The sequence below is a fragment of the Rhyacophila brunnea genome, unplaced genomic scaffold, assembly GCF_057557595.1.
Source record: "Rhyacophila brunnea isolate RB1 unplaced genomic scaffold, BYU_Rbru_1.0 scaffold_2, whole genome shotgun sequence".
NCBI classification, from domain to species: Eukaryota; Metazoa; Arthropoda; class Insecta; order Trichoptera; family Rhyacophilidae; genus Rhyacophila; species Rhyacophila brunnea.
In genome coordinates, this window is record NW_028232859.1 from 20717124 (window position 1) to 20739475 (window position 22352).

General features: G+C 33.9%; 1 protein-coding gene across 1 annotated transcript in view; it reads right to left on the reverse strand.

Moving 5' to 3' along the window:
• LOC147072029 (insulin-like receptor) overlaps positions 1-22352 on the reverse strand; it is a 274285-nt gene that overhangs the window by 21932 nt on the left and 230001 nt on the right. Inside the window, exons 5-11 of the mRNA XM_085946555.1 lie at positions 9091-9259; positions 7578-7756; positions 6806-6952; positions 5524-5677; positions 3573-3729; positions 2251-2462; positions 702-882 (exon numbers count right to left, since the gene is read on the reverse strand). Of these exons, the coding sequence (XP_085802681.1) occupies positions 702-882; positions 2251-2462; positions 3573-3729; positions 5524-5677; positions 6806-6952; positions 7578-7756; positions 9091-9259 (1199 nt within the window). The remainder of the gene's footprint in view (positions 1-701; positions 883-2250; positions 2463-3572; positions 3730-5523; positions 5678-6805; positions 6953-7577; positions 7757-9090; positions 9260-22352) is intronic.

The window sequence follows — 22352 nt, forward strand, 5'->3', positions numbered from 1 at the left end:
AAAAGAAAGTTCGTTGATCAATATACATTCCATGAAAACGGAAATCCAATAATGGACAATATTTGAACTGTTATTACATATTATTAACCACGCAGTTCAAAATGTTGGTCTCGAAACAATAATTAGCAAACTAAAAATATTTAAAATCTTGCAATAGAATATGTACTGCTAAAGACAGCATTGCTCAGAAGTAGAACAAGATGATGGGAGTGTGTTCAAACCATAGCTGTCAACGGAACCGGAAATGAACCCTGGAACCATGAAAACCGCATAATTATTTTGGAGTAGGTATTCGAATCCTGCGCGCTGCAGGTCAAACATGGTGGGAAGCGCGAAAGTTGGCCGATAGACTGAGGGAAGTGGCGCGAACTTGTGCTTGCCCTATACCCCAATGCTGGGGCGTGACAGGGTGAAGCAGTAGTACATAGTATTGGAATCCCGAAAATGTATCAGGGGTCCAAGGATTTCGCATTATTCTTAAATATTTGATTTTCTGAACATTTTAATGATTATCATTAACAAATTTTATATTGAGTAGATATAGTCAAACAAGTAGCCATTTGAAAAAGTGTTAGCAAAATAAATTTGGTGGAGAGGTATTAGATGTTTTTTAAAGAACTGAATCGAAACACTTAAATAATTTTTTTAAGCTAAAATAAGCCTGCACGATTGATATAATAGAATACGGGGTGGGGACATACCCGTCGCCACCACAAGCGTCTCGGCCTTCATAGAGCGTGACATTCTTGAAAGGTGCCTCGATGAAGTACACCACGTAGCCGAGTAGCGATCGTGAGTCATCATGAATGAAGCCCATCCAGGTTATGAGAACACTCGTCTGGATCCTGTTCACCACTGTCACGTTCAACAGAGTCACGTTGCCTGAAAAAGAATGACCATACATTAGGAATTGTTTTGGTCCATTTATAGCCATCCAATAGACTGAATATTGATTGTTATACAAAAGGATTTAGACTGTAACAAAAGTGACCCTAATGAAATTCTAGTATTAAAACACTAGATAGTATTTTCGGTATGGTAAATTTGTGACTGAATCCATTGTGATTCCTAATTGGGATTCAATAACATATCGAACAGCATTAATTTTTAATTATTCATGAATGGGCATAACAATAATAACAAATTATGAAACTGACTGCTACGCTACAGTGAATCTAAAAGTGTGTTGAAGGCATTGATATACTACTAGATGAGGAGTTCCCATACAAGTGTCATTTTAAAAATGTACCACAAAAGATATTACGAATATCGTCTTATAATATTTCCTTGTAGGTATAATGCGTTAAGACCATTGACATGGATTCCCGAATTTCACCCGTATTACCCTGGCTGTAAAACTAAATTTGCGTTCTTGGAATAGTGAACCTAAGGGTGGCTGCAACCGAAAGCAGACAGAGCAAGTCGTCATGCGCTGACTATTAGTTAGAGTAAGATGCAAGCTAGATCGGGCTTACTCATAATAAACAGTAAGTTTTAACATTGGCCGAGTCACTGAAAATCGGGCGTCATTTTAAGAAGCATATGATTCATCCAGTAGTATATCAATGGTTGAAGGTTGGTTGAAATGCTCGCAGTATAAATGCGCAATGCAAAATGAATTGCAGCTAATTTAAACATTAGACCGAGTGGTTTTTTTCAGCATCACTTTCATATACAGTAAAACCTCGTTAATACGAATTCCATGGGACCGAAAATCGAAAAAAAAATCGAATTACGAATTACGAAATGTATGGGGGAAAAATATTAAAATTAAAAATTGTTTTTTTTTTTGATTTTCATTAATTTTGTTTCTGATCATAGATGTGCCTACCGAATCGGGTCATAGAATGTCAGGATTATTTTTATTACCATCATAAAATAAGTAATATTTGATGTTTTAAGAAAAGTCTGTCACAATTTTCAATGACTGGCTCATGAAATAGTGTACTTTATTACGATTTATTGAATATTTTTATATGCCAGGGACTCTAAAATCATTTCGAATTACGAAATTCGAATTAAAGGCATGGTTTTATATGAAAATAATGTTCAAGGGACTTTTTTTCGGGAAAATTTTGAATTACGACGAATTTCATATTATCAGTGTTCTTACTAACGAGGTTTTACTGTATTACAGCTCTGTTTAGTAGACAAGGTTTTCTTCAATGTCTCTGTGTCATACACTGCTCCTCAGTGTTGAGTAGATAATAATATTATATATATATATAAAATATTTAATTAGTTACTCACAAGCCACTTTGTCACCGTTAGAATTCTTGGCGACTTCCAGATCGGTGAAATTCGTCTCCTTGGCCATGGACCTGAGCGGTTCAATCTTTTCGAGGCAGAGCTTGGGATTGAAGTGAAAGAAAAGTTTCCCGCGGGGGATGTTTATCGGCCCGTGCTGTTCCCAGTCCCAAAGGTCTTGCAGATTCTGGTTGTCTGTCACGGATAGTGCATTTCTGAATGAACAGAAAAAAAACATTAGTAAGACCCAACGATTAAAATAAATGATAGACCTCATACAATTAGTTGCCACCTACGGTTGATTTCATCGGAAACATTACCAACACCACTTTACCTAACGTAAAAAAATCGATAGTCAATTTAAAAATTATAAGTACTTACAACTTTTGAACCTAGCGATATATTTCAATCTAATTTAACACATTCGCGGACACATGGCTAATACATGTTGGTAATATGACACATATTAAAAATTTTATTTTAAAATTTTCGATTTAGATTGGTGTCGCTAAATTTCAAAACCCGCTATAACACCTTTCTGAAATAATTATATCTATATATAATAAACTAAATATATATATCAATAGATTCGTAATGAAAATCTCTACATGAAAACTTTATCGCCTCTTTCAAAATCTGCTACGACTGACTGTCATTTATGAAACACAATCAATGTATCTATCAATTCCCGGTATAAAGGTATGTATGTATATACTAAAAATGTATAAAATATATGTATAAAAAAATATGTATGGATATAAATAAAATGAATTTCTAAAATGACTGCATCTGTGACAAATATGCGAAAACAGGTGTGTGCAGTTTGTATCGCTTAGCACGCCACATTGTGCGGTAGCGGTAGATATAGTGTTAATAGGCATACATTTGTAGTGCTTGAAATCATTTTTTCACGCTTTGGTGTTTCACTGAAGTGAAATATGTCCAAACATCGCCTATTGACAAAAAATCATGGACTGCAGGATTAAATGTAGATAGATACGCTGCTAGATCATGTACCTTCACCACCTGCTACAACCACACACAACATACTAAACAGGTATTTTCCAATATAACGATTCAGTAATATGCACACCATATACCAAAGATTTACTAGATTAAATTGAGATGACGGCATAATATCTCAAGACTTTTTCAATGTAATACAATTTTATTGGTGTCTAATAAGAAAAACTGGTAAGTCCACATATGGTCAAAACCTAACTATAATTACGTCCTATAACTCCTGAAATGCCCCAAATTCACAGAAAAACTATAAGTAATAACAAAATATGTGTTCATCGATAGAATTGCTTTATTCTACTCACTCCACGGGTCTGTCACTGGTGCTGTCGAAACCGTGTATTGTGCGTAAGCTCTTAAGGAAGTTCAGAGAAACCAACGGGTAGGATCGGGCTACTTTAAGAGATCCGTGGATGTCAGTGATCAGTCCCAAGCCGTCTTCGAGCTCTTTGACTATGCTACCTGGAATATAGAAAAATATACATACACTTAATAAAATTGATGATTTTCTGAAGATGATTGTTTTTCATTTGTTTAATTTATTATCCGTCTAAATTAAATAAATACAATACAACTGGCTTGACATAATAATGATATTCTGCACTAAAGTCAAGTAATATTGCAGTAGTAACATAAAAGCGACAGCATAATGGCCGGAGTCGCACCAAACTCAATGAGCTTGAGCGCCCTAGTGCAAATATTAATATGCACCCTCGGGTTATAAGAGTGTAGTCAGTCTCCTGTGGGTTCACTGCACAGGGTGAGGGGGAGCGGCAATCTCTTGTGATATAATGCTGAAACCGATAATTCAAAAAAAAAATCAACTCTACGAAAGGTGCGAAAACAGCACGTCAATCGCAATGACATTAAATATCTTAACCCATTAGATACAGGGTGAATTTTTGAAGATCACTTAAAACACCGATTATTAAAATCGATATAACTCATTTATCATTCATTTAATTCAAATAAATCCTTTAAATATTTACAGGTATTGAATTCTTATTTATATTTTAAGTTAATTTGTGTATCAGTGGAATCAAAAAAACATGTCAAATATAGATTTTTGTGTTTTTTTTAGCCTTTTTTATACAAAATGATGACAAAGGTAAAAAGTCTATGATAGAAGTAAATGATAAAATAAAGATATACTAAAACTGGATCCAACTATATACTCTTCAAGACATTTAGAAGACGTAGGGTCATTATGTGTTTTTAACTCACTCAAACACTTTATACCTACTATTACCAAACGAAGCCCTTAGTACGAGTATGTCTCAAATTCCAGATCAAAAATCTAACCTAAAATAACAACAAGCAACTCTGCAAAGTTGACAAACCCTGCCTTACAAATCATATTACGAAAATATCTACGCAAAGCAAGCTTCGGCGGAGACACGAGTACCTGGCTGCGGCCGACCCCAAATCTAGTACCAGGCGAATTTACCGTTAGGTTTAAAAGTCTCTCCCCCGCGCCGTCCGAGCATAAAAGTACCCCTTAGGAAACAGAGATATCTTTAAATTAGTTAGCAAATCATCCCCAAAGCGGAAAGACGGACAGAATTCGTTTCTGATTCACGCGTCACCTTGCGGGGAGTGGCGTGATCATTAAATAAATCTACCGAAACAAGAACATAACGAAAGAGTGATACAGTGTAACCTAACTAAAGTCGATCAACCCTTTATATCAAGTGCTGAGTGAAATCTCAAACTCCCCCTTGAATGAATATAATAAAAAACCAATGTCTGTATAAACTACAATAAATTAACTCCGCGCGGAGATAACCGAACGAAGTTCTATGTCATTAATAGATATATGCCTGTTATAATAAGTAACTCAAAACCCTTGTGATGTCTTGTTAACACACCTAGAATACCAAGACCTGAACAGAATCTTCACACGTCAGTCTCCTAAAGGTATTACTACCAAACTGATCATTATTTTGACAAAATCAAATAATTCTTAAAAAATATATAATGAAAGCTAAATTTATTATTAAGTAATTTATCTTTTAAAAAAATCAAAATATTATTCAAAATAATTGATTTTAACCACGTCCTGCATCCAGTAGTAACAGCGAAAATTGATGCTAATTGTCTCCCTTTTGTTATTTTTTTTAATGCTCAAATTTTTAATTTTGTGGCGCCTTTAACTCCTCGACACTGACAACTTGCCTCGTTTATGACCTTTTATTGTAAACATTTAATCACTACATTTAGATCTCAATGATTTAAGTATGCGATAGATGAACTCACCTCCACCACGAACACTGATTTCCAAGGAACCTTTGATGTAGGTGCATCCTCGGAGCTGTTCGGCGGCTTGAATGCTGTCCACGTTGGTTCCGAGACACTCTCTCTTGCAGGTACCATTACACTTCACACAATATGCCATTTCCTTCTTTACATACTGGAAAATTATACAAGAAAAAGTTTAATTCTAAAACCGATGATATTATTGTACAAAACTTATCAAAAGCTATCAGTTAAATGTTCCAAATAAAGGGTCATCCATATATGATTTGTCCACCCAAATGGGAAGGGATCTGATATAATGTAATAATTTTTGACAGAGAGATTTGTAGAATAACTATGTGACATCTCAAAAACAAAATTATATTACTGGTTTTATTCTGATATTAAAATATTCCGTGAGAAAATAAAACCCCTACCACTGAAATCGACAATTTTCAATATTCTTTCGTTAACACATTGATCGCCAACTAGTTTTACATAAAATAGTTAAAAAATGATTATTTGTTTCTAAGGTATTATTTGATAGGTTATGAAAGAATATAATGTTTTTTTATTCATTTTGATGATTTTTTTGCGTAAATATTGGTTTTTATGATGTGCCGGCCACATGTGTCCGTCGCGGCGCCAACAAGTTAATTTATTATAGTGCGCCGGGCCGGCCATTTCGCCGGTCACCTGTCCATATGTGTTGACGAGAGCATGGTGCCATTTCGAGGTTGAATTATATTTAGATAGTATAATAAACAGAAAAGGCACAAATACGGAATAAAAGTTTTCAAATTCGGTAGTATAATACCTGGATACACATAAACTGGAAATATACGTATACATACATTATACCTAATCATTTTTATAATTCTATTTTTTTATTATTTACATCTTACATTTTTATAATCTATATAATTTTTATTTTTATATCAATAAAAACACATTTACCTTAACTTTTTTTTTCATTATGTACATTTTTTACATTAGTGAGCCTATATTTTGTGACTGGGAAGACATATTTTCAGGCCAAGTGGCAGTAATATACAGAAGGGCCATGCCGGTCACCACGTATCGAAAAATTCACTGCGCGCGTGCCCGCCGGCGCTGTAGAACAACTCTAAGGTAGGTCTTCTTTGCCGGTCACCGGTGACCCCCATGGCGATCAACGTGTTAATGAATATTGGGAGGAGGGTCAAAAATATCCTAAATCATGTGACATCATATAGAAATTGTAACTTTAATTCAAATGATTTGATATTAAAAATTAAAAATGAGAGAACCATGTTGCAAATACCTCTGAATAGTTGGGCGGGCAATCCAGCATGCACACTCCATTGATGGGTTTATAAGGTTTTTTCAAAATGTTCTCTTGATTCCGTAACTCTCTCGGTTTGGAAATATTGCGACATTCCGATTCCGTTATACATCGCCATTCTTGATGCTGGTAGTGAACAAACAAAATTATAACAATTAAAAATCCATACGAGTCTAAAGTGGTGTTTTCCAAATTTTGTTATGTGTTTAGGTGTGGACCAATACATCCTATATTCGTGGTATTTTCTTAATCATGTACATTTCTGAAGACAGCCTGCATAGTACTGGTCAAATGGAAAACACTGATCTAAAGACACAAATTATAAATTTTACTTGGAATCGCTTTGAATTCAGATTAAAATTTATTTACATGAAGATTACAAACTAAATCCAAAACATTTACGTGATGCAAAATAGCATAATAAGAAAAATACATTCCAAATAATAAAATGTATAAGAAAGTATGCTTCGAATCAAGGTAGAACCCTCTTGAGAATTTATAAAACAATGTCCACCCAAACTCACCTTACGCAAGTGGAATACATCAATATCCGATATATTTGAACACAGTTATTACCCTCTCAAGTGGCATTACCAATAAACTTCAACACAGGAGAACAAATAACTAATGTTACCATGTTTTATGATAGTTATCGGGAACACAGAGGTGAATACTACATAGAATGTCAGTTGAATTTACACCACATATTCTATTAGATACTCTCTAACTCTAATCTCATCTCATCTGTCACCTTGAAAGTGTTCGGGGGGCACTCCTTGATACATTTGCGGTTGTCGAGGTGGCCGAAGGAAAGATCACGGCAGACGGAGCACTTGTCCAGCAGTGGCCCACTGCAGCCCGACAGACAACTCGGGTCGCAGCAATCTCCGTTAGCCGCGCATGCAGATCCTTTGCAATCCGCTTTGCACACTGGAGAAACACAGACAATACCGATTATTATAATGCATATTATATTGAAGCATTGATGAAAAACATTCTTATTATAAATACCATACCAGAGCAATCACGAAAAATGACAATTCTTACCGAATTCAATCAAAAACGGTTCTCTTTTTCCATTGACATTGAATTTAATGTGTGCAAGTATGTACGAGATTTTTTTTAGTTTTCCTTTAAAGTTACAACTAAGACAATTATTATTGAATTGCATTTTAAGATGAAATTAATATTATTTTACATCTCCCTTATACTTGCTAACATGATAGATTTTTTTAAATTATGTTAAATATCACATATATTTAATAAGACATAGAGATTTTTAAAACACCTTTATAACAACAAAATAAATTTAATTGTCTGTTATTTATATTAATGCAATATAAAATTCTAAATTAAAATCATTAATTCAACAGACAATATCTTTATGGAATCTAAAGCCCTTTATACTGATCTACGGAATAAGTCAAGAGAAAGTATAGCTACTATAACACACAAATTCTTCGGCTATATTTTGCGCAATGAGAAGTATGATTTATTTTACCTCACGATGCAGAGAAAAGTTGAGGGAAGCAGACGCAGATTATATTGTATATGCAACTTCCATACATATAATTAATGTTTCAAGCCGTTAGTGATTTGATATGACTGGCCCAGAACAGGTAGATATATCGCAAATTGGTTTTCGATAGAAGACAGCACCAAAAGAAGAAGATTGTATTATAAACAAGTCAAAGATAAACTTAAAATTGTAAAAAAAATGTGAATTTGTCACATATTTGGTACATAAGTTACATAGGGTTACATGGTACATTGGTTTAATCTTTTTAATGTTTTCAGATACATATTTATTTACAGTTGAAATTGTAAATTATAAAAAAAAGTTCTCAAATTGCAAGCTTCGTATTTTTCCACTAGGTTCTCTGTTGACATATATGATCCCCCTTAAAAGTATTTATTTTCCAACTTTTTAGCCAACAACAGTAGAAGTGAATTGAGGTGGCAAAATAAAAATTCGAAAACAGCATAAAAACTCCCGTGAAACTCTTTCTAGGTAATCCTCATTTTTGACACATATTGACTGAGCCAACTATAATAAATACCTACTGTTCATTGAAATGTTACTCTTAAAACAGATGCATTCTTCTTTGAAAGGACTACAGCTCTCCAGCTTTCCTCTGGACATCTGCACATCTTTGCTGTCCTCAATGTTAAGGCCTTTATCAATGGATTGAATCCCCATTTTGACTGATAAAAACATATAATATTACTTGCGATCAAACAAATGAAAATAAGCTCATGTTTACCTTTTTGGCAATGGTCTTTAGTCCAGCAAAGATGTTTCTCCTTCCGAGGTGTGTCTTTTGAATGCGAGGGAGCGAGGGGGCAGACGGCAGCACCCGACACCTTGAAAGAACCTCCGCTGGTGCTGACGTCTCCTGGACACACTGGGCATTCATTCTCAGGTTTGTTATCCTGAAAAATTCAAGTTTCTTGTTTTATATTATATTATAAAAATGAGTCACCCAAAGATGGTTAAGTATTTTCCAGTGGCGAAGGGTGACTTTTGGAAAGAGGTAGGCTGTGGAGATATGAGAGAAAAAAATATACTTGTCAGCTATAGGTACTTACCGGCAATAAGAAGATAATCCGATATTACTACTGATGAATAGGTACACATTAATGACAACGACACACTAAATCGATGAAATTTCAATACCTCACTAACGATATAAAACTGAACGATGAGTTTAAATCTTAAAATTATGGATTTCCCTAAACATTCATACACGCAACGTACGCTCTCAATATATTATCTTCGAAAAATCCCGTTGTTATATTGTATTTGTTCAATCGGAAAACTAGACATTTTTACAAATAATTATATATTTAAAGCACTGACGAATGACTTAGGGTACAAAATAAGATAATCTATCCACATTCCGAACACAATAAATCACTGAATTTTGTCTTACAAAATAAAACTTTACCACCATGTTTGGAATGACAATCTGACTGAATGAAAATGATATAAATTATATTTGTCTATGACTGAACTAATCTAAATAATAATCATGAGATACAGTTATTTTTTATTTTTAAAAACAATTAATAATTATATCTGATTGAACTCAATGGACATTTTTTTTTAAATCATCTTATTTATTTATTATTTTCTTAAAGCAGCAGGCATAGACAATAAAATTTGCATAAAGAGTAGTAAGCGGTCTCTAAGGCGCTTACCAAACCAGACAAAATTTGTAGACTTGCCCGAAGAGATGAGTCATCATAAGTATAGATATCAATTTTGGATTATCACGTTAAGAATCATTCATTCAAAGAAAAAAAAACAGATGTCGCTACTCGCTTGTAATTTTTTGTTTGATTCTAAACTTGACTAATTTAAACAGTCTGCATTCTAAATTCAAATTCTGACCATAGATGACTCTCAATATATTCCACATTTTATTTGTGTATTTAAATTAAAATTAAGGCTATAGCTCAGTTGAGGCACGGTCTAAAAAGATCGTGGCTAGGCGATGCGCGGATTGCGGGTCGTGGATGCAAATGACGCATGCCAAACGAAATATAATTTGTCATATAAATCCAACCAATTGGTCATGGAGATCTGGTAGCAACCGAGGCCAACTTTGCGGCATTTGAGAAATTTGCAGCGTCGTATGGGGAGCGGGATAGTCCCGACTCTTCTGTAGACTCATCCATTTCAATTCGTGACACTCAGTATGCGGGTACACAAAGCGCTTAACGTCAGCGGACAGCAGAGCCAGTCCAAAAAACAAACATTTTTTTTCTTAACTTTCTTCTTTAAGCACTACGGTGCATGGTTGCAGCATCAGTCTCGGGACGGAATGAGCACTTAAAATCACTTCTTTCAGACACGTTTAAAGCGTCATAGAAAGCGGCCGTGCATATATGACGGGTGGTGGTGGGCACTATTTGTTCTATTAGTAACAATAATAATATATTCAATGACATGTTTTCTTTTTAAAGTAAATGGGTAACGTTTTTAGTCATCATTACACGATTTAAGAATTATTACCCCCGTCGCCATCACGAAACAAATTGACGTGTTCCCAGCTCGACCTTCTCTCTCCGAATGTCAGCGAGTCCACAATTTCGTCGCGCCTATAATTGAAAATTATTTGCCGTTTCACTGATGTATCGTTTTTGAAGATATAGTTTTCTTAGAAGGTAGGCTTTAAATAATCGCTTAGTATGGAACCTTCGCCACTTGTATTTTTGGATTTAAAAAAAATGACGAGGGAGTAATTTAAGAAGACTGAGATTGGAGAACCCATGATTTAAATATTGGATTAAAAACAAAATTGCATGACATGATAACTTTAGTGTCAAAGAGATTAATTATTTTCTGACTTTATCTGCAAATAATTAAAAGACAATTCACACACCACGAACTCTATAATTCGTCTAATTTACATGACAAGCCTTTTAATTTTATGTATTGCTATATCATAGATATGATTAAAAAGGGTGACCACAATACAATATTATTTCAGTACAGAATCAATGTCAAAATAAAACTAATGTCGATATAATATCCCTTTCATATAGAATTTCAAATAAAACGTGTTACCAAGATATATCATGAAAATGACATATAAATAATTTCTTAATACATAGTTAATACCAATGTGTTCAGTTTAAAAAATATATATATGATATACTTGCAAGTAAATGCTGAAATCGAGCTGAACTAAAGGACTAAATAAGTTAATGTTGTAACATTCAGATTTTCACATATTCTCTCGTAAATAAATGAGAGAAACGAGGCGAAAGAATACGATGGTGACCACAGTAAGCCCACGTAGAATAATAAATGAAAACCGCAATCAGTGATAAAAAGAACTGCAAAATAATTCGGAGATTCTCAGAATTCCTCCGACTCTGACTCAAACGGAAGTCACCTCTTATATTATTATTTTTTCATTATTTATTATACAACAAAAAACATGTTAAAAACATCCGGTTATTTCATAGATAATATATTTCCATCATTAAATTTCGTATTAAATACAATGCATTGGCACTAAGGGGCCACTTAGGGGAGGACTAAACTGTAATGAAATTCTTTGAACAGAATAATAAAATGCAGAAAAAAGCATGCTTATCCAAGGAAATCTTGGAATAAGGTGGGCACTCCATTTAGATAAACAAATATTTTTCCTTATACGAACGATGTGGTCCGATGGTAGATACCTACTGTGTTGTTACACTGTTACACAATGGATATCCAGTTAACTACAGCAGTGCTCCGCAACCGGTGTGCCGCGGCACACTGGTGTGCCGTGAAACGATTCTAGGTGTGCCGCGGTGCAAATAATTTTGTATAATATTCTACAATACTTACTTAATAGCCAAATTTGCGAAGATGGCTGGTAAATATATTTGAGAATGAAAATATATTGACGTGCTCTGATAAATTAGAAGGAGTTAACCCTTTACTGCATGATTTTTTTTTTTTGAAAATTTTTATTTTTTCTTGGTGTCAAAATGCCTTGTGAATGTAGGAAAAATAATAAAAAAAATATTTTTCGAAAATTTCATTAAATTTTGTATGTTACTGCGTGGTGTCAAAGATTTACGACATTTGGAAATCTTACATTTTAGTATGACAAAATACAAAACCAAATGAAAACAATTATAAAAAACTAATGCACACACCTTATTTAATGTGTAGATATTTTTATTCAACCAATTTCAATCTTCTGTATATTTTTTTTTTATTTATTTACAAATGCGGATTTTCGCGTACATACGAATTCGTCAACTGTCAAAGCAGAAATGCAGAGACTATAATGCAGAAATGCTTTATTTCTTGAAATGTCCAAACAAAATCTGTAAAGTAGAATGTTTATGGTAAAACAGTTTTCTAGGCATCGAAAAAGGATAGTATTTGATAATTTACACAGATGGCATTGGCTATATCGAAATAGTTTGAAATGTCGCAAATTTGCGACACTATGCAGTAAAGGGTTAAGATCTCTACAAATGTACCAAAGGACCTACCAGATCACCATTGAAAACAATTAATTAACTTTGGATCCGTCTCAAAAACATTTAACTTTTCTGCAAAATAAATTTCATCATTACTTTCAATACGACTAGATTAGAACCCCTTTTGCAACCAATGCCAAAAATTCTATAGAAGCGCTTTCCCTATAAATTCGAGAGGAATTGAGAAATGACGGGACGCTAAAACTGAACTTCGCCGATGTTCCATTGGTTAATAAAGAATATCCTCGGATTTCCGACAAGACTATCATAGTTCAGCCCCCATTTTCTACGACATATCTAGGTGAGAAAAGTTTTTCAACTCAAGTTATAATTAAAAATAATAAGCTTGCTTGAAGGGTCTTGACCGAGAACTTTGTGTTGCTCTTTCGAATATCAAGTCGAAATATATAAAACTTTTACGTTCATTGAAACAAGCTCAGTTATCAGTTATCATATTATTATTATTCCGACCATGTCCGATCCTAATAGGATCATATGGGCCTCCATAGAGTTGAGGTTTGTATTACCAGATTTTGTTCTCACACACAAATTGAAAAACAAGATGTGTACTTGCCAGACCCAGGATTCGAACCTAGAACCCATGGCGTGATAGTCCAACGCTTAAGCCTCGCGGCCACCGTGGGTGGTAATTATATTAATTATTAGTTATTATATTGATAATACAAATACATGGAAATTTCACATTTTACATTTAGTTTTTCATCGTGTGCTATGTTTGTATATTTAATGATTTATCAAATAAAAAAACATAATAGAATGTAGTTTTGGTGCATGGTCCCCACAAAGGGGGACTGACAGGGCTCTAGCCTGGGAACCCTGGCTCAGGGGGGAGGGGACGGCGTGGCAGGTCAACAGAGAGGTGAGATAAACAAAAATTACAAATTTGCTCCAACAGTAAAAAAATCGCCTACACTAGTATTAATATTTTAAAACATGCGATTGTAGGAAACAATTTATTATTATTATGTCAATACTCGACGAATAATTATTATTCTTAACCCGACAACTAACCATAATTCGAGTGGATGTATTAATAAATATAAAAAATCGCTATGCATACAATCAATTCTATTAATTTTAAATCGAAAACATTTAAAAAACGATATTTTAGAGTATGTGGGGTCCATGTTTTGATGTATAAATTGTTTTACGTGTGGTGTGCCGCGGAATTCTGGGAAGACCTTTAGTGTGCCGTGGGTGAGAAAAGGTTGCGGAGCACTGAACTACAGTACCTAGGTACACAAAACAACCGTTTTCGGATATAATACGAGGGTGGGTCAATAAGTCCTTAGAAAAGCCGACAGGTGGCGCGACTAGTACTGTAAGCGGTTTGTTTTCATGCAGCGGCACTACCGATTCAGTATGCTGCGAAGTTTCAATCAGATTGGTCGGGTTGTTGTGTGTTTCTCGTACATTTAAAAAAAAAATTGCTTGTGGAAAATGGAAAAATGGAAAATGGAGAAAATTGAGTTTAGAGCTGTTACATTTTAATATAAAAGGGTTAACAGCAAAGGAAATAAAAAATGAGTTGGATTTAGTTCACGGCATATCTGCTCCTTCACTTGCAACTATTTATAACTGGTTAAATGAATTTAAACGTGGTCGTACATCAACAAAGGATGAACCACGCTCAGGACGTCCTGTAGAGGTGACTACACCAGAAATGATCAATAAAATCCACGATATGGTGTTAAGTGACCGAAGATTAAAGTTGAGTGAGATAATTGAGGTTACAGGGATCTCAAAAGGTAGCGTCATTTCTATTTTACATGACAAATTGGGCATGAAAAATATTTCTGCAAGATGGGTGCCGCGTTTGCTCACAGTCGACAATAAACGCAATAGGGTGGTGGCCTCTAAAGCCCTGTTGTCGCTCATACAACGCAATCCGGATGAATTTTTTCGTCGCTTTGTGACTGTAGATGAAACATGGATACACCACTATACTCCCGAGACGAAAGAACTGTCAAAGCAGTGGATTGCGAAGGCAAACCATGTCCAAAGAAGGCGAAAACCGTAAAATCAGCTGGTAAGGTTATGGCTACTGTATTTTGGGATGCACGTGAAATTATTTTCGTTGACTATTTGGAAAAAGGAAAAACAATAACAGGGGATTATTATGCATCTTTATTGGACCAGCTAAAAAACAAAATTGAAGAAAAACGGCCTCATTTAAACAGGAAAAAAATCCTCTTTCATCAGGACAATGCCCGTGTTCACACATGTTTACGATCAATGGCTAAAATTGAAGAATTGAAGTTCGAATTGGTCGACCACCCACCGTATTCGCCAGATTTAGCCGCAAGTGACTTTTTCCTTTTCCCAAACTTAAAAAAATGGCTAAGTGGACAACGTTTTTTTTCAAATGAAGAAGTCATCGATCGGACAAATGCTTATTTTGAGGACCTTCCGAAAACTTATTTTTCTGACGGTTTAAAAAAAATTGAGAAACGTCTAACCAAGTGTATTGAGCTCCAAGGAGATTATGTTAAGAAATAAAAAAAAAATACAAAAATAAAAACTGTTTTAATGCTTTTTTCTAAGGAATTATTGACCCACCCTCGTATTATTACGCCTGTGATGTAATATTTCAAAATGTTGAAATAAAACTGTAATATCGCTTTCAATAAACATACGACAGAAAAGTTTGAATCTTCTACGTACGCTTATTGCACAAAAATGGCGAAAAAAGACGAATAACTAATACAAAATATGTTGGTAATTAAGGGGGAGAGGCACGCCAGCAGAGAACCTAGCGGAAACATTCGAAGCTTGCAATTTGAGATTTTTTTTGATAATTTACAATTTCAACTGTATTAATTAATTAATATCGACCGTGTTTAGGAAACAGGAAGTAACCCTCACTGAACAAATTTTACAGTAGAAGCATAATTTGAGAGTTTTTAGTTTAATATTTTTTTTTAAATAGGCACAGACATTGGGTGCATGATGATTGATGATTTGGTGTAATATATTTTCGATCTAATAATAATTAAAGAAATCATTACAGAAAAATCATTAAAATTGCAGATAAATGCTTTTTTCCATAAATTAAAAATTAATTTATCTCAATTAAAACCTGCATTTAGTTAGATAATAATACGGCATTTGCGGCTTACTTCATATTTATAGAACGTGTATTTAGTTGTATACATTGTTAATATCTAATAAAAGCACTTTTCGAAAAATCGAGGGTTACGCCCTTTTTCATAAACACAGTCGATATGTATCTGAAAACATTAAAAACATTTTTTTTTATTCAAAGATAAACTTACAATTGTAAAAAATTGTAATAAAATTTGAATTCGTTGCATGGTCACATCTTATTATTACATAATATTTTATGGTCATATTTATTATTAAAATTTAGTTTATTAAGTTTTCAATTTTTTGTCGTTTAGATTTTTGACTAATTCATCGTTTTAATATTTTTTATTTTAAAAAACATCGATTTTTATAAAAAAATAAATGTGTATAACTTGAAATCCTTTTTATTTATATCAAATCGAGCTTCAATATTGGGACCATACCTAAAAAATTCAGTTGAAATTGTAAATTATCAAAAAAAATCTCAAATTGCAAGCTTCGTATTTTTCCGTTAGGTTCTCTGCTGGCATGCCTCTCCCCCTTAAAGGACATATTAAGGGGGGACATGCTCAGCGTAGGTCAAAATGGAGCTTTTATTGCATTTTTAAAAGCATGATCCTGGACATTTCTTATGTTCCCATGTTCAAACACGCGCGTTAACGTGATCTTACTCCCTGGGGAATGCCAAAAGAAATGGCGTATTTCAAAAAAACACTACCTTATTCTTAGGTCAATAATTCGAAGGATGTTGTAGTAGGAGTATGTAGGATGAATAGTCAAAGACATAGCTTATAATTAGTATCTTTAGAATTATCTTCAAATGTGTTAATCTTGCCCATTTTTTTGAATAAAGTGCCTAATTCTTGTCAAATTTGGGATCACAGAGATTATCAATATAATTTTTTATCGTAAATACTTCACTATAATAATGTTGGCATAAATTATACTAATGGTTTTATAAATGCGTTTAAAAATTAATAAATGTAAAAAATCTTAACACCACTGCACATGTATGTACTGAAATATGACTATGTTCTAAAACATTAGAGCGAGAGGTTTAAAAGAATACTATTTTATGTAATAAAAATACTTTATGCAGTCATCAAATGTTTAAAATAAATATAAAGGATAATAAGGCTGCAAAATTATATAAATAGATTATCTACAACGTTTAAGGAATGTCCAGGGCTATGCTCTGACAGTTTTTTCGTATATAAGTACATAATATGCGGAACGCATTCTGACAATTGATATAGATTCTATGGGTCACAAAGATATATAATGTCGATGTTGCCAGGAAATATTAGTGGTCAATTTCTTTTATTGAGGTAGGTAGGTACTTAATAAAAAAAAATAAAAAAAAACCCACCAAAAATTGTTCCGAGTTCATTTTAAAACACCGAAGCACGGATCGATTGGAAATACGTTATTTTTTACCATGCCAAAAGCACGGTCGCAGGACGGTTCGTCCCATTTGGAAAAATGAAAATAGTCGGTAGAACAATGTGTTCAAAATTATCGATTCTTGGGATAATTCTTGGCTTCGATTGCCAGATTTGGTAGTATCGAAAAAGCTGTCCGCGCCCGGTTTATATTTTTTGTTGTGTCGAGTTCAAGGAATTCAAGAATCAGTCAGTCAGAAGTTGACCACGTGATTAGTCAACCACATAATATGAATGAATGAGTTGAGTAAAGCGCTCGATAGAAAAATAATTTACCCCTGTTGAAAATGTCTTGGGTGGTCGCGCGTGAAAAAAAGCCTAAAGTCAACTAAATGTGTGATGTTTTGAGAAGGAATGTACCTACAATTAAAATGAATCACTAATTACTCACCTGTTTTATTAATTTTTGATCGACGGGTACCTACATACCGTCTCTATGTAAGAATTCCAGTCAGTCGAAATAGTTTGAACAAATAGAGGGAGGGAAATCTTATTGCTTATAAGCATCTAGCGACAGAATACGAAATCTGAAATTGAAGCGTCTAGTTTCAAAAACCCCTAAAACGACTTTTGACAGTTCTGAGAAAAATGAGAAAAAGTCATATCTATTGAATGCGTGAACTTTAGGTATTTATTGAAGAGAATATACTGGGAGAATATATTAAAAATCAAATGATTTTCATTTTAGGGGACTTTGAAACTCAACTACCGTTTTAGGGGCTTTTGAAATAAACATGTATGATTTTAGGGGGTTATGAAACTTACATTATAGCAATGGCGCATGAGGAAATTGCAAAAGGCGTCCTGTGGTTATATTTCTTGGAGGGAAAATAAATATGTTTCGTACAAATTAAAAAAAATATTTATTCGAAGTAACTAAAATTAACAATATAAATTATGTTAAGGGGGGACATGCTCGTCGATGGTCAAAATTGAGTTTTTATTGTATTTTCAAACCATGATCCTGGACACTCCTTAAACGTTGCAGATAATCTATTTATATAATTTTGAAGCCTTATTATTCTTTATATTTATTTTAAACATTTGATGACTGCATAAAGTATTTTTGTTACATAAAATAGTATTCTTTTAAACCTCTCGCTCTAATGTTTTAGAATATAGTCATATTTTGGTACATAACTGTGCAGTGGTGTTAAGATTTTTTACATTTATTAATTTTTAAACGCATTTATAAAACCATTAGCATAATTTATTACGAGATAATTTTTGTAAAATATTCACGATAAAAAATTATATTGATAATCTCTGTGATCCCAAATTTGGCAAGAATTAGGCATTTTATTATTCAAAAAATCGGCAAGATTAACACATTTGAAGATGATTCTAAAGATATTTATTATAAGCTATGTCTTTGACCATTTAAGTGTGATAAACATCTTATGAATAATGATTGCTTTATAATAATTATTGACCTAAGAATAAGGTAGTGTTTTTTTGAAATACGCCATTTCTTTTGTCATTCCCCAGTGGTTAAGCTACGACATACGGCCGTAGCCATAAATTGACAAACTATAATTGAAGTAGGGAGTAAAATGATATTGACGCGCGTATTTGAACATGTACCGTTTAAAAAAAAAATAAAAAAAAAATCGGTTAGGTACATGTTCAAACACGCGCGTTAACATAATTTTACTCCCTACTTTAATTATAGTTTGTCAATTTATGGCTACGGCCGTATGTTGTAGCTTAACCACTAGGGAATGACAAAAGAAATGGCGTATTTAAAAAAAACACTACCTTATTCTTAGGTCAATAATTATTATAAAGCAATCATTATTCATAAAATGTTTATCACACTTGAATGGTCAAGGACATAGCTTATAATAAATATCTTTAGAATCATCTTCAAATGTGTTAATCTTGCCGATTTTTTGAATAGTAAAATGCCTAATTCTTGTCAAATTTGGGATCACAGAGATTATCAATATAATTTTTTATCGTGAATATTTTACAAAAATTATCTCGAAATAAATTATACTAATGGTTTTATAAATGCGTTTAAAAATTAATGAATGTAAAAAATCCTAACACCACTGCACAGTTATGTACCGAAATATGACTATATTCTAAAACATTAGAGCGAGAGGTTTAAAAGAATACTATTTTATGTAACAAAAATACTTTATGCAGTCATCAAATTTTTAAAATAACTATAAAGGATAATAAGGCTTCAAAATTATATAAATAGATTATCTACAACGTTTAAGGAGTGTCCAGGATCATGGTTTGAAAATACAATAAAAACTCAATTTTGACCTTCGACGAGCATGTCCCCCCTTAACGATATAGAATTTACTATTGTATGCATACATAAATAATTAAAAATATTACAAATAATAATGAAATAGAACAGTAGTATATACTTATATATAAAAATGAATGTTTGTTTGTTTGTCCCGCATGCGTTCCTATGCTGAATTGGAAAAATTATCTTCTTCGTCTTCTTCTTCTTCTCTATATCTTCTTTTATTCGTATGGTTCCTACACCATTCAGCCGAGTGCGATGAAACTTTCGTACGTTGTTGTACGCACACTCGCGAAGGTGTCTCAATTAGAAAAACCATATTCGTCTTCTTCTATTCGTATGCGTTCCTATACCATTCATCCGATTGCGATGAAACTTTCGTCAGTTGCTGTGCGCACACCCGCGAAGGTTACTGGATTAGTACAACCATATTATTCTTCTTCTTCATTCTATCTTCTTTTATTCGTATGGTTCCTTTATCATTCATCCGATTGCGATGAAACTCTCGTCAGTTGTTGTGCGCACACCCGCAAAGATTTTTGAATTAGTATAACCATCGTCTTATTCTTCTTCTTATTCATTCTATCTTCTTTTATTCATATGGCTCCTTTACCATTCATCCGATTGCGATGAAACTTTCGTCAGTTGCTGAGCGCACACCCGCGAAGGCTTCTGATTTAGTACAACCATCTTCTTATTCTTCTTCTTCTATTCTATCTTCTTCTATTTGTATGCGTTCCTATACCAATCATCCGATTGCAGTGAAACTTTGGTGACTTGTGCGCACGCCCGCAAAGGTTTCTGAATTAGTACAACCATCTTCTTCTTCTATTCTATCTTCTTGTATTCGTATGCCCAAAGTACCGGGCATGCGTTGCAATGCCACTCGTAGAAATAAAGTGTTTGTGTTTTAATTCTGTTTATTGAATTGCTTTTGGATACACAATATTTTTTGTTTTTACGTGTGGTGCGTACACGAATAAATCAGGTAATAAAGGTTTTCCAACGCATGACCATTAAAAGAATACTATTTTATGTAATAAAAATACTTTTTGCAGTTATCAAATGTTTAAAATAAATATAAAGGATAACAAGGCTTCAAAATTATATAAATAGATTATCTACAACGTTTAAGGAATGTCCAGGATCATGGTTTGAAAATGCAATAAAAGTTCCATTTTGACCTACGCTGAGCATGTCCCCCCCAATTGGTTTCAAAAATACTTCCAAGAATATAATGGAGATATGTAGACTCAAGATCTTAGATAAATGAGGGTAGCTGCAGTGACGTCTCATGCGTCAAATTAACTAAAGAATCCGAATAATACAATGTTTCAGATATTTATTCTGTAATCTGAGGTTTCAGAGTAGATTCCGTGGAGTTAACAAGATTTTCGCCTGCGGTGTTAACCCCTCGTAGGTACCCCAATCCCAATGACTTTAGAAATAAGTACAATTTGAAACTAAAAATAACATCGGGCGGCACTTTGCCTAGATGTCCCGGGTGAGTTTAATTTTGAGAAAGTGCATGGAAGATCAGGCTCACCCATCGCAAGAATTGTTTTTTTTAGGACGCAGTGAAGAACACTTTCGACGTGAAGGGTGCCGCCGCTCCGCAAGAAGATTTTTTTTTAAATTAAAAACATCGCTTTATATTTATATTACATCGATCATTAGTGCGGACACAGTACCATATCACGGTCACCATGGTCGCCATGGTCCAATGGTTACCCGCATGGATCAAGGACCACTCCTTGGATGTACCTACCTAGTAATAACTATAAGAAAAAATCATTACCGTGGACTTCACAATGCTCGGTTCAGGAAACGATACGATAAAACGAATTTGACGAGACCTATCGGAGTCACTCCATGGAACAGAGTGTACGGTCAAGTTCATCGCACGGCGTGAGTTCAAGAATGAAATGCCAGGAATTTCATATGAAGGGAATTCGCATCGCACCTGCCTAATCGAGCGCGGTCCACCTACGAGAGTCAAATCTCAAACGGCCAAGGCCTGAACAAAAACGATGCATGAGTGCGAGTGAGAAAGTATTCGGCACCCTTATAATCTCTGCGACACGCGCTAGAGTAAGATAAAAGGTCTACATATGTGTGTGTTAGTTTCCAAAAGTATCGGCGGCAAATCGTGGTGAATCGCTTCACGTAGCGTCGATAACCTGCGAGCTCGTGTTGCTAAAATTGCTATTTTTTGTGTTAAACATAAAGTCAGTGGTAAATATTTTTAGTTAATTAAGTAGGAAAGATAATTCTGTGTGTTGTATTAAAATATGGTAGCCGTACTGATAAGCAAGAAGATGGTATTACGTTTCATAGGTAAGTTGATACATGTTCGTGATAATTTATTTGTATATTATTATATATTTTAATATCGGTGACCTAGTGTTTCTTTAAAATACCTTAAATTATGGATATCTTTACCCAATGGTTGCACTTTGACCGCTTAAAAATACTATATAACGTAAAAAAAATATAAAATTATATTTTAATTCTGAGCGTCTAGTGCGAGCACTTTGGGCGAGCACTAGCGAAATGGTCTATAGTCTCGAACATTTGTAGACGAATGCGTTCGCTCGCCCACAAACCAAACGCACAGCACGCAGCTTCATTTAGCAATGCAACGGGTGGCGTCTAGATGTATCTATAGTCTATGCAAACGGCAAGTTCAAACCATTCAATTAATTTATGTTCGATT